This window comes from Equus quagga, chromosome 5 (assembly GCF_021613505.1).
Source record: "Equus quagga isolate Etosha38 chromosome 5, UCLA_HA_Equagga_1.0, whole genome shotgun sequence".
Lineage (NCBI taxonomy): Eukaryota > Metazoa > Chordata > Mammalia > Perissodactyla > Equidae > Equus > Equus quagga.
This window is the reverse complement of record NC_060271.1, coordinates 78,098,493-78,110,698: the sequence shown is the minus strand read 5'-3', so window position 1 is coordinate 78,110,698 and position 12,206 is coordinate 78,098,493. Positions and strand designations below refer to the sequence as shown.

Sequence of the window (12,206 nt, the reverse complement as noted above, 5' to 3'; positions counted from 1 at the left end):
TACCACTGGAACAGCCGCCGGTGGCAGCTCAGACTCCCTCCCACCCACTTATGTATCAGCACCGGCCCCCGGGCCTTCCCTTCATGGATTCACCTCCATCTTCCCCACTGGACTGGGAACTCCTTGGGAATACAGGTGGGACAGTGTCTTTCAGCCCTATTCAGTGTCTGACACACAACAGATGCTCAGTGAATCTGGATGACTGAATGTATGAGCCAGTGGGCTGGGGCCTCACAGAGGCCACTGCTGGAGTCTGTCCTGCTCCCCAAAACCCTCGCCCTGCCCTGCTCCCCAGAGGCAGTGGCCACTTATGCTTCCCTCTTCTTCACTCAGGGCTCCTCGAGCGCTGGCACCCCTACGGACTTAGCTGCCCCTTGCTAAGTCACACCCCATCACCCCCCAGGGACTGTGTCTCCAGACCTCAGCTCTGCTCACCTCTCAGCAACCACCTGGTGAGGTCACAGCCTCATAATTTGTCCAAAACAGACCAACGCCACAGTGACCACAGTCACCTAGGCATCTGCTATCAAGTCAGCACAGTCCTAAGTGCAGGGGACCAGCCCAAAAGGCACAAACGCAAACTGATGAAGCCCCTGATGAAGCTGGAGACCTTTCTTCTGAGGATCACATATGTGGGAAGCATTTTCCTTTTTCTTTTTGTCCTCTGAAGGTGTCTCCAGCTTTCCTCTCTGACCTCAGTCTCCATCCCTCCTCTGGCTCTCTGCCCTCCACAGCCTGCTCCCCCAGGGCCTGCCACGGAGGATACGGCCCCTATTTGATACGGCCCCTATTTGACAAGCTTCATGGCCCCCAGCCCCTAGCTCACCTTGTGGCTGAGTGCCTGAGTTCTCACCCCTCTTCCCCTGCCGGCCCGCATCACCTCTCTCCCCACCCCCTTCCTCATCTCCTGCACCTCATCAGTGTGATGCCCAAACCCCTGGCTTATGGGGGCACCTGCTCCTCCAAGGCCTCAAAGAGGAGGGGGCTTCAGAGCCAGTACCACAGAAGACTCATGTCCTCACAGCCTCCCCCATCCTGCCTCGAGGCGAAGGAGCCCCTCGCCTGCCTCTGGAGGGGCTGAGGCTGGAATGGGACCACCTCAGCCCTCAGGGTGCTCTGCACACCCTGACCCACTTCCTCCTGGAGAGTGTTCTCGGGGGGCCGCTCACCTGGCACTGGGCTGTGGCTCCTCAGCTGGTCGTGTCTCCAAGGGCAGAAGCACAAGCGGGGAGGCTGGGGTGGCTGCAGCACGGTCCTCCCCAAGTGGGGCAGGGGAGCCCCCAGAGGGGGAGGCTGGCTCCCCGGGGGGTGGAGAGGAAGAGGTCAGGGGCCAGGCTCCAGGCGGGGGAGAACACGGAGGGCTGGGCCCCCCGTGGCGGTGGCTGGCCCAGGGCAGGAGAGGGGGCGGTGGAAAGGCAGGCTCTGTGGGGGTGGGCAGCTCTTCTGGACCAGAGTGGACGGAAGATTCCCTGGACCCTGGAGGGGATGTGGATGGGAGGCTGGGGGGACCTTGGCTCCCCTGAGACAAGAAGGGGTTCAAGGCATCCTCCTTCGAGGCCCACAGGTCAGCCTGTTGGGAGCTGCCAGACAGGGGCCCAAGCCCCTCTCCTACTGGTCCCTGGCTCTGGGCCTCAGGAACCTCAGAGCCTTCTCTTTCTGGAGGCCCCCAGCTCTGCTGACTCTGAAGAGCCAAACTCTTTGAGTAACAGGGTATGGGGGCAGGAGCCTGAGGGCAGCTGGTGGGCAGAGACAGGCAGGGCCCAGACCCCGCACAGCTGGCATCCTCCACTAGATCTTCCAGGCCTGGCTCACCCAGCAGGGTTCCAGAAGAATGGCTGTCAGACTCCAACCTGGGCTTTTTGTCCTCCTCCTTGGCCTCCTGGAGACCAGCAACCAGAGCACTTGGGAAGGTGTCTTCTCCTCCTGTCTCTGCCCCTCTGCTGCTCAGCTCCCCTGCATCCGCCTCCTCCTTCTCCTGGGAAACTGAGGGGGTGAAGAGGCGCGGTGGCTTGGGAGGTGGTGTGCTGGGTTGCAGCCCCTTGCCGGACGCCAGCTTGGGTTTGGGCTCTGGCTCCAGCTCTAGTGGGGGAAGTGCCTGGCTCCCCTTGGGGCTCACGGGTTCTGGCGACTCTGGCTGCACCTGAGGAGGAGGCAGCTCATCAGACTCTCCCTGCAGGACTGGTGAGGACGTCTCAGCCGCAGGAGAAATAGTAACCACATCCCAAGGCCAGGAATTGTCCACTGTATTGAGCTCGTGCAAAAGCTGGCTTTCGCCTTGGGAGGCCTCCTTATCCTGGCCCTCAGGGGCGTCGTCTGGGCCAGGCAGCCTCTCCCACACGCTGATCACTTCTGGGGAGCTAAAGAGAGACGTCGCACTGTCTGCTGGACTCTGCCCTGCTTCCCCTCCTGGGGCCAGCGGCTCCCTGTCTGCTTCGGGGTCCGAGGCTCTGGAGTGCAGCTGGGCTGACGTGGAGGGCAGGCCGGCCCCTACAGACCCAAGGGGCCCCAGGTCAGCCGCACTCGTGCTCTGGCGGTCCAGTCCCAAGTCCAGAGGAACCCTGGGCTCCAGCCACACGTTGCTCCCACCTCTTCCTCCTCCCCCAGGGTCCCCCCGGGGCTCAGCTGCCTTCACTGTCATGGCCCCGGGGCCTGGGTCTCGCAGCCCAGTCGCCTCCAGCCCCACTCCTGCAGGGGCCAGGATCTTGCTCCTGGCCTCTGGACGCAGCCTGCTGGCAGCAAAGACGTTGAAGGTGTCGTCCCACTCAGGCGGGGCTTTCCCAGGGGAGGCCAGGGGGGTGGGGCTGGCCCTCGAGGCACTGGGGAGAGAGGGAGCAGGTGAAGGAGAGTTTAGTGCTATGTCGGCTATGAGTTCCTCGAAGAAAGGGTTGCTCTGCAAGGAGGTGAGGAACGGGTTGGTGAGACCCAAGAATCCAGATGGGGTGGCTTCAGGGGCGGCGGTGGTGGCAGCAGCAGTGGCAGCAGCGGGGGAGGCGGCTGCTAAAAGGTTAGTGCTTAGCATGGGAGCAGCAGTGGGAGCAGGAGTGGGGGGGGGCCGGAGCACGGGGGGAGCAGGGGAGGTGGTGAGGAAGAGCAGCTGGGTCAGGTTCTACCTGAGGAGACACGTCCAGGCTGTGGAGGGAGACAAAACCGTGAGCCTCCTGGTTAATGCCAAGACTGGAAACGCCCCCGCTGAATACCGCCCCTTGCCCCCCACCTGCCTCAAGATGAGGTGCCACATGCCACAGTGGCAGGGTTCAGGCATGTGGCCCAGGGGACAGAGGGAAGGCCCCAACATGTAACATTATTTGATACCATCCAAGGAGGAAGATGCTGGCAAGAGCTCATTTAATCCTCACACCAACCCCAGAGAGCAATAATCCCATTTTACAGGCAGAATCCCAAGCTAAACCTAGCGTTCTTTCCACTACCCTATCCTGAAGATTCTACTAGATGCCAGACTTACACCTGAAGAACCAATCAGACAGAGCCTTACATCCCTTTAATGACTGAGAGAGAGAAAGTACCAGCTGACTTGCAGGAGATAAAGAGATCAGAGAAAGGCTGGGCCTAGGTCTCTGGCTGGACAAAGCCACACTAATAGAAGCCAGCAGGACACCTGGAATTCTGACTCCTGAAACAGTCTGGGTTCCACTGACCCCTTGAAGGAACAGGAGGTAATGATGAGGCTGTCGTCAGGTATGACAAGGTGTCAGTCGAAGAGAACCCACCCCTCTTGTTTCTTGGAGGGGTACCATAACCAGCCAATGAGGACAGCAAGACATTGCTGAGGATGTCTACTGTCAGGTGTCCACGCAGCCCAGCACCTAGCAGACTGTGCCCCTCACCAATGGCACCTACAGGCCAGCCTTGAAAGCAGCCCTGCTGGGGAGATGAAGGCTGGAATGTGGGAGCAGAGGCGGCAGCAGCAACACTGGATGTCACCAGGGGCCTCCTGGGGTTCCCCACACAGAACCCTGGCTTCCCTGGGAAATCCATTCCATGGCAGTGAACCTGCACTCCTAAAGATGCTGGAAAACCCTTGCTGGCCTTCAGGTGTCCCCTCCAGGGTCCTCTACAGGAGGGGGCATCTCCTGCATTTGTACCTAATCCACAGCACGCCACTGACCTTAGGAGTGTGGGCAGGGTGAACTGTGACACTAGAGCTCTTGGCTGCCCCAGAACACCCCTGGGACAGAGAAAGAGGCCAGAGAGACAATGCAGGAGCCAACACCCGAGGTGACAGCAGTCTAACAGAGGTTTGTGCCTGCCTGGAGGCAGAGCCACGTCAGACCCAGACCTTGGTGGCTTCACCTGCTATCCTAGCCTTGTCTCCCAGCCCCCACTCTAAGCCCCAAGACCTCCATTCCTTGACCCCTACCCAGGTGGAAACATCCTGGGGAACTTCTCTTCCCACAGGGACATGCAGGGGGTGAGCCCTGAGGTGGCAGAAGGTGGCCTCATCAGTCAGCCCACAGGAATGCAGGTTGGGGTAGGAGAGGCACCTATGGAAAGAGGCCCACGAGTCTGGAGCTTGCCAGGAATCTTCTGAGAACCCGGCACCCAGACAGAGTGGGGCACAGGCAGGGCCAGCTTGTCCACAAACACTGGGGGCAGACAACGGGAAGGTGTCCAGTTCAACTAGCAGCAAAGGTGAGTTTCCCAAGACAGTCTGCGAGTCTGTGACTCCACCTCACAGGCAGGACACAGCCAGGTCTCAAGCCCTTGGCTTTCTCTTAAGAATCCAGCTTTCAGAGACTCTCCTGACCCTATTTTTGCCCTACAATAACTCCCTATCCAAGGGTGGATTCTCAGTCTCATGCCACCATCTAGAGATGGAGGGAGAGGATGTAAAAATTCCCATCCACTCCCACCCTACCTGGGCTTCCCAGCACTGCTCTGCCCCTATGGTCACAACATGGTGAAGATACTGGAAGAGGGAAAATCCTGGGCCCAAAGTCCCAAACTCTGCAGACATCCCTTCTCCCTTCCAGACAGGCCCCAGGGCCAAGGCACACATGCCTACCTTGTGGACCAAGGAGAGCAATGTACCACCACCATGTGGGTCAAGACCCTGCCCTGAGCCGCCCCCCACTGGAGCACCCATATCAGATACAGCCCAACTCTGCCAGCACGACTCAGCCCCCAGGAACAGGGCTCAGTACTCCGATACTTGGTACTTGGTACTCTCTCCAGTGCCCTTTGTGATGAGTGGCAAGAGGGGTCTGAGGGAAGAGAGCTCCATCAACAATAAATAGCACCAAGCTTAGCTCTACAACCCCTCAGCCCCAGCCTGGCCCCACTCACCCTCGCAGTCTGCAGCAGTCTGGCTGGCAGTCAGAACTGCAGGGCAGGAGGGTGGCAGGGTAGAAGGCTGGAGCCCCAGGCTAGGCTGGCAACCCCCATGGGCTCCCCAGAGACGCACACAAACCCGTTGGTATGGAACCAGCAAAGGGCTCTCCCTGGAGGAAGGGACTCCAGGTGCCAGGCCTGGCAGGCTCCGCAGAGCTGGCGGCACCTCTGAGAGCACCCTGTCCACGCTTTCGACCCAGCAACATGCCCCACCCCATGCCTCCCTCGCCCTTGCTCCACATGAGGTGCACATTCCGAAGGTTCTCACTTTAAAACATCCGTTCCCTACCATTCCACCTGACACAGATCAGAGATCGACTCCCACGTGTGGTTATCTCTGCAGGTTATGCTCTGAAGACAGACATAAACCACCTGCGTCCGAGAACCTACCAAGCCAGCCTAGCACGGTGCCATCCCCCCGCCAAGCAGTGGGGGCTTCAGCATATGCTGCTTTGTCTTCTCTTTTTGGATGGAAAGTTGGGGAAAGAAATCAAAAGTCCAAATGTCTCTGCCCCTTCAACCTATGGGAACAGAACTCGAGGGCCTGCAGGAACCTTAGAACAATCAGTTGAACCTGCCACTTAACACAGAAATCTGCTGTTCACTCTGACAGGCCCCCTCTTCTTAAACACTGTTGCTGGGCAACTCACTCCACCACCGGGCCACCTCTGTAGCTGGAGGCTAGGTTTCACTGCTGGACAGCTCTTCCTTAGGCTGAGACGGCTCTGTGTCCTTGTTTTCACTTCCAGGCATTGGTCCCAGAGGTGGCATGTGGATCTGCAGGCAGTCTGGCTCTGTACCAGGCAGTCCCCCAAAAGGCCAAAGGCAGCCTTTAGAGCATACCCACCCCTAGCCAACCTGTCCTTCAGCCAACTCTCCTAAGGCACAATGTCCTGGTATCTGCCTGAGATGCGCCCTAGAGTCCAGGAAACGTGTCCAGGAGACTGGACATTGCCTCTCCCATCAGGTGGGCACAATGAAGTGACATAGAAAGGCCTTGTAAGTTGTAAGTAGGGAAAACATAATTTATCTTCCAAACCAGAACATTTTTAATACAGTAAAGGGACATTATTAACTATGCCAGGAAAACAGGCACAAATAGGACGTTATGGCCACACTAACTCACTGGGCACACACTATAGTTACTCATTTACTCCACTGAGAATGCCCACGACTGCACACTCCGGGCTCATAGGGCCCTTGTCCACCACTCCTGGAGAGGGGCTGGGTGGACGCAGGGATTGGTAAAGGCCACCACAATACACTGCCTCTATGCTGTGTCGCACTTACCCCCAATTAAGGAAATGTTTGTGTTCAATACTTGATTCCCCACTGTGCACAAAGTTCTAGGATCAGTGGGGAGAGGGGCATCAGAGTTCAGGGGCACCTGCCCTCTGGAAGCTCCTACTCCAGAAGGGTCAAAAAGGGACAGACACAAAGACAACCTGCTGTGGCACTGCGGGCGTACCACCCGTGGTCCTGGCAGTCCCGACACACTAAGCAGCCAGAGCGCAGCTCAGGGTGAATGGCTCCCAGCAGGGCTGCTGCGCAGGCCCTCCACTGCCCCCTCCCCAGAGCCATACATCCTGGTGGAGGCCTAGTGTGCCAGCCATGGGACCTGGCCGATGAAAGCCAGGTCAGGAAGAACAGGAGGACCATCTTCCTGGCCCTTCACACCCTCCTTTCCTCCCTTCCAGCCACTGCCTCCTCCAACAGCAGCAGCTTTTTTCTGGAGGCTGCACAGCCAATGCAGAGCTTCAGGCCTCACCATGGGCATCAGTGCCACAGGGGAGCACTAGAGGGCGCCGCTGCCCTTCCCAGTGAGGAACACCCAGCAACCTGGATCGCAGCCCCTGGCAGAGGCACCCCAAACTTCTGGGCCTGTGGATGGGCTCCCTGTGCCCCAGCTGGGGATCCTGCAGTCACATTCAGTCACTCGCTGCTGGGTGTCTAACCTACAGCTTCCTGCTGCGAGTTAGCTCACTTCTCATTCTCCCCTCAAAAGCTCTAAGCAAGCCCTCTGAGTAAAGGCCAACAGTCATTTCTTCCATGCCAGCCTCCCCGTCTCTTCAAAGCACACGGGGCAAGGGTGACGCTGATGTAACTCAATGGCCAGGGCTCACACCTCTCCAGGCCAGGCCACTGTACCCAAGGAACAGACTTCCTGTTCTACCTGGATGCAAGGCCACAGAGCCTGCCCCTGCAAATGGGCCTCAGGGAGGGCAGGGATGACCAAGTGCCCTCAACCAGCTGAGGACAAGCTGAGAATTCAAGTACAGAAGGACACCTCAGCTTCCTATGTCCATCAGTGACCCAACTTCTCTTGACTCTGAAAGGCCGTTAAGAGACATGGAGAAACAGGAGAAGGAAAACAGAGGCTGTAAGCAGGAGCAATGACAACCCCAATTTCACTCCAAGTCAATGTTATTCAGTCATGGCCTGCAGGAGTCTAAGCCCAAAGTCTGGGTACGTGCCCAGAAATGATCGCACAAACAGATGTCCCCCAGCATCTGTCCTACCCCAGAGAAGGCCTAGAGACACCTCACAGACGACAGCACTGAGCCCACGGTCTGTGCCCCTTCTGACCCAGGGCCCCCACCTCCTCTCAGCAAATGCCCATCCAGGGCTCCTGCCACCTCCCTCTACCCTGCCACCTCCAAATATCTCTGAGCTGTCACAGGGCCACCAGGCTCAGCCTGGGCACTTAAGAAAGACTCATCCCCTCATCTCACTCTTCCCCCAGGCTTCCCCTGGGCTCTGGTGAGTAGGGGCTGGGCAGTAGGGACAGAAGCTGCTACTAAACAGGGGAGGCGTCACCCAGAGACGGATCCAGCCCACACACCCGTCTACGAGGCCGTGTGGAGGGCTGCCAGCCAGCCAGGGCCCAAACACAAAAAGGTCCTACATTCCTCTCCCCACTCCACTCAGCGGACTCAGAGTTTCACAGGGAAAGAAAAGAACCAGGACTTCCAGAGTCCCCTCCCCTCTGCTGGGGAACAGGTTTAGGGGCTCTCCCTCTGCCCCATTGCTCGACCCTTCACCACTGTGCCCCGCCTCCCCACCCCACCTCCTGCCCATATATCCACCGAAGGAGAGGAGCAGGCTGGCTGAGAGAACACAAACAGGCACCCTTGCCACACTGGATGGGGTGGCCACAGATGCTGCCTGTCCAGGGCTGGCCCCAGGCCCTTGGGAAGGGGGAGAGATACTGGCTCCTATGGACTATGCCTGGAGCCACTCCCTGGGCCCTGCTGGACAATGCAGCAGCCTCTGCTGACTACGAGTCAGGAGGAGGCAAAAGGGCCAGGGTGGGCGTCAGGGAATGTGATATCGTGATTTATAAGAAACAGATATTTGGTCATTCAGATGAGAAAATCTGAAATATATATATTTCTCATATTTGGTCTTTATCCACTGTTCCTAGCTCACAGCTCCCCAAACCCTTGGAATTTCCGGAGTGATAACAACAATAGGTGCCTCTTTTGCTCTAGTATTTGGTCTTGTCCTCAGTTCCTGAAATAGCTTCAGAGCCATAAAGGTGAAATGGGTGTCTTGTTATTCATAACAAGCCCCTCACCACCACAACTGGGTTTATGTTAATGAGGTGAGTTTTGGAAAGAATCTAAGGGTGGGGGCTGGTTGCCAGGGCAACCAACCGAGTGATTGAAGAGTTGGAACTTTTAGTCCCACCCCCTGACCTCCTGGGAGGGGAGAGCCAATGGCCAGTGATCTAATCAATCATGCCTATGCAATGAAGCCTCCATAAAAACCCAAAAAGGATAGGGTTCAGGCAGCTTACAGGTTGCTGAATACACAGAGACTGGGGGAAGAGTGAGGCGCTCAGAAGGCATGGAAGCTGTGTGCCCCTTCCCCATACTTTGCCCTGTGCATCTCTTCCATCTGGCTGTTCCTGAGTTAGATCCTTTTATGATAAACTGAGAATCTAGTAAGTAAAATGTTTCTCTGAGTTCTGTGAGCCGCTCTAGCAAATTCATTGGACCCAAGGAAGGAAGGGGTCGTTGGAACCTCCAATCTATAGCTGGTTGGTCAGAAGCACAGGTGACAACCTGGACTTGCGACTGGCATCTGACCTGGTGGTGGGGGACAGTCCTGTAGGACCGAGCACATGTGGTATCCACTGCTATCTCCAGGTAGATAATGTCAGAATTGAGATGACTTGTAGGACACCCAGCTGGTGTCAGAGAATTCCTTGGATGAGTGGGGAACCGCCCCTCATGTTAGAATTGGGTACAGAATCCTAATTGGTATCAGAATTCTCTTAGGAGCTCTGCCCAGGGCCTGAGCTGAAGGACTCCCACATTCCTCTCACGGGTGGGACTCAGCACATTCAAAACAGAGCAGCCGTCATCAGCACTCGCCATACCTCAAGACCAAGAGACACCAGAGAGGGCCAGAGCCCCCAGGGTCTCCAAGGACAGATGGTAGGTCACAGATTTCAGGGGAGCTGCCCACAGCCACTTGTCAGGCCAAGGGAGCAACTGGGGGTGAGTAGGGAGGGGAGGGGTGGGGGTATCAATTACTTGACTCCCACCTCTCAGAGGGAAGAGACCACAGACAGCTCAGCAGCTGGGCTGGAGGGTTGCCAAGCTTCAGAGAGGGTGAGGGGAGCCTGAGGTACAGTCCCCAGTCCCCACCTCTCTACCTGCCAAGGCTCCCTGACCTTGAGGCCAGAGGGGAAGAGGCGGAGGTTGGGAAGCAAAGAATTCATACAAATGGCCTTCCCAGCTTTTCTCCTATTCCTGCCCTCCCTCAGGGGGTGAAATGAGGCTCATGATTTAGGAGGTAGGCTCCTCAACCCATGGTGCCCTCAGAGCTCTGTGCTCTTGCAACTCACCTGTGTCCGTGTGCTGACAACAAGCCTTAGCTTAGGGCGACAGGGTTCCTCACTCAACCATGCAAAGCCAGAGCCCCAGCAGCCTGCCTGAGGCTCCCACCTGCTCTGCCCTCCCTGCCCCAGGGTCCAGGCTGCAAACACCCCAGCGTCCTCCCCAAAGAGCAAAGCTAGTCTTGCCAAGCACGTACCTGGGTTTCTGAGCTGGTTCCTTGGGTTCTCTCAAGCCAAACCAGCTACTCTTGGCCTTTTCCTCCCCAGTGGACGAGTGGTGCGGGGAGGCCCCCAGAGTGGGACCACCCTTCTCTCCCAGAGAGCCGCGGCGCCCCATCTCGCTCCGACTCAGCCCCTGGTGGTGATGGTGGAAGAGGCCCATCCGGGGCTTCCGCTCCTCTTTCCGGGTTCCCTCCTTCTCCACCACAGCCTCAGAGGCCACCATGGGTGTAGCGACCTGCACGGGCTTCCCCTCTGGGGGCCGTGCCCCCTCCTCCTCTCCAGAGTGGCTGGCCCCAATGGCCAACACTTTGGCCTGAGAGCTCAGCTCCTCCTGTCCAGGCGCCACTTCTGAGCTGCTGGTGCTGCGGTTGCTTCTGCCCCAGGAGTCATCCGCAGACCGAGGCGCCTCCTCGGAGGGCCGAGAAGAGACGCTGTGCAGGGAGCTGGAGGGTGGGAATGGGCCCGAGATGGAGCTGCGGTGCCGCAAGGGGCCCTGGGGCTCCTCGTTGTAAATGTGGCTCCCATTGACACAGAGGGAAGAGCGGGAGGCCGTGTCGACGTGGCCCTGAAGGTCGAGAAGGGCCCGGGGAGGAGCCGCTCGCATCTGGCTGGCCTCGTCACTGTAGGTCCTTTTGTGGGTGAGCAACTTGGGGGACTGTGTAGAGTCCCGGCCTGAAAAGGAAGCACAGGGGTTAGCGCCAGGAGACACGTCTGTTCCCGGCCGGGGCCTTCCCTACCACCTTGAGGGAACAGCCCGCCCCCTGCCTTCCCCAGGGAGGCACGGCCCCTCGCTCTCTCACTCACCCCCTTCGGTGGACAGCCAGCTGCTGCGGCTTGGCGAGCGGGTGAGGAGCTCGGCGCCCGGGCCCTGGTAGGCCAGGCTCCCGCTGGCCGAGGACAGGGTGCTGTCCGAGCCCAGCGAGGTGTTGGACTGTGTCAGAGACGACTTGCGTAGCTTGTTGCGGAGGAAGAAGCCTTTGGCTTTGCCCATCTTGCCCAGGCTGCCCAGCTCAGGATCCTCCACGGCGCTGCTTGGAAGGATGGCAGAGGCGGATTCCAGATCGAACTTCTTCTTGCCCTTCATCTTGTCCTTGATCTTGCTGAAGGGGGACCGTGGCTTGTCCTTCATGGACAGGTCGAACATGCTGGCGCTCAGGTTGTTGCGAGTGAACTGGATGGTGACTTGGATCTCGCCACGCTCCTTCTCCTTCTTGCCTGACTTGGAGTGCAGCTTGTACCACCTGTGAGAGGAGGAGCGCGGCCAAGCTGGTCACGGGCACCTCACAGAGCCCCTCCCTGCCATGGGGGCCATGGCAGCCTCTCCCCACAGGCTCCTGCTCTGACACACAGGCCCTGCCTTCCAGGCCACAGGCAGAGCTGAGAAACTGCAACTTTTCCATGGTGGAGAAAACCACATCCTGAGTAGGGGCAGCTCCCCAGTGCTACTGGGCGGGGCAGTGGCTACCATACCATGCCCCCCTCCAGCCCCAGCACCTTCCCCAGAGCTCAGAGACACCTCCCCCACCCACCCCATCTCCCTACCTCTGAAATTCTGAGGCCCAGAAGGGCAAGCTGGGGCTGGGAGGGACCCTTACATCTCCAGGCCCTGGTATAAACAGACCTACCCACATTTTCCCCTGTTTACATCATCTCTGACCACTCCCAGCCAAAGCTCTGCTCTGAGCCACCCGTGAGCCCAGGAAAGAACAACTCACCCAGGGGCTTGGGGCCAGGAACACTAGTGTACATACACATGTACACACACACACACCCCTTACCCACTCACTGA

The 12,206-nt window shown here is 58.3% G+C and overlaps 1 protein-coding gene across 1 annotated transcript in view; it reads right to left on the bottom strand.

Annotated features, from left to right (window-relative positions):
* Positions 1-12,206, bottom strand: part of RAB11FIP5 (RAB11 family interacting protein 5) — a 38,429-nt gene that overhangs the window by 5,062 nt on the left and 21,161 nt on the right. Inside the window, 4 exon segments of the mRNA XM_046661701.1 lie at positions 1,170-3,049; positions 3,051-3,129; positions 10,393-11,089; positions 11,222-11,658. Coding sequence (XP_046517657.1) covers positions 1,170-3,049; positions 3,051-3,129; positions 10,393-11,089; positions 11,222-11,658 — 3,093 coding nt within the window.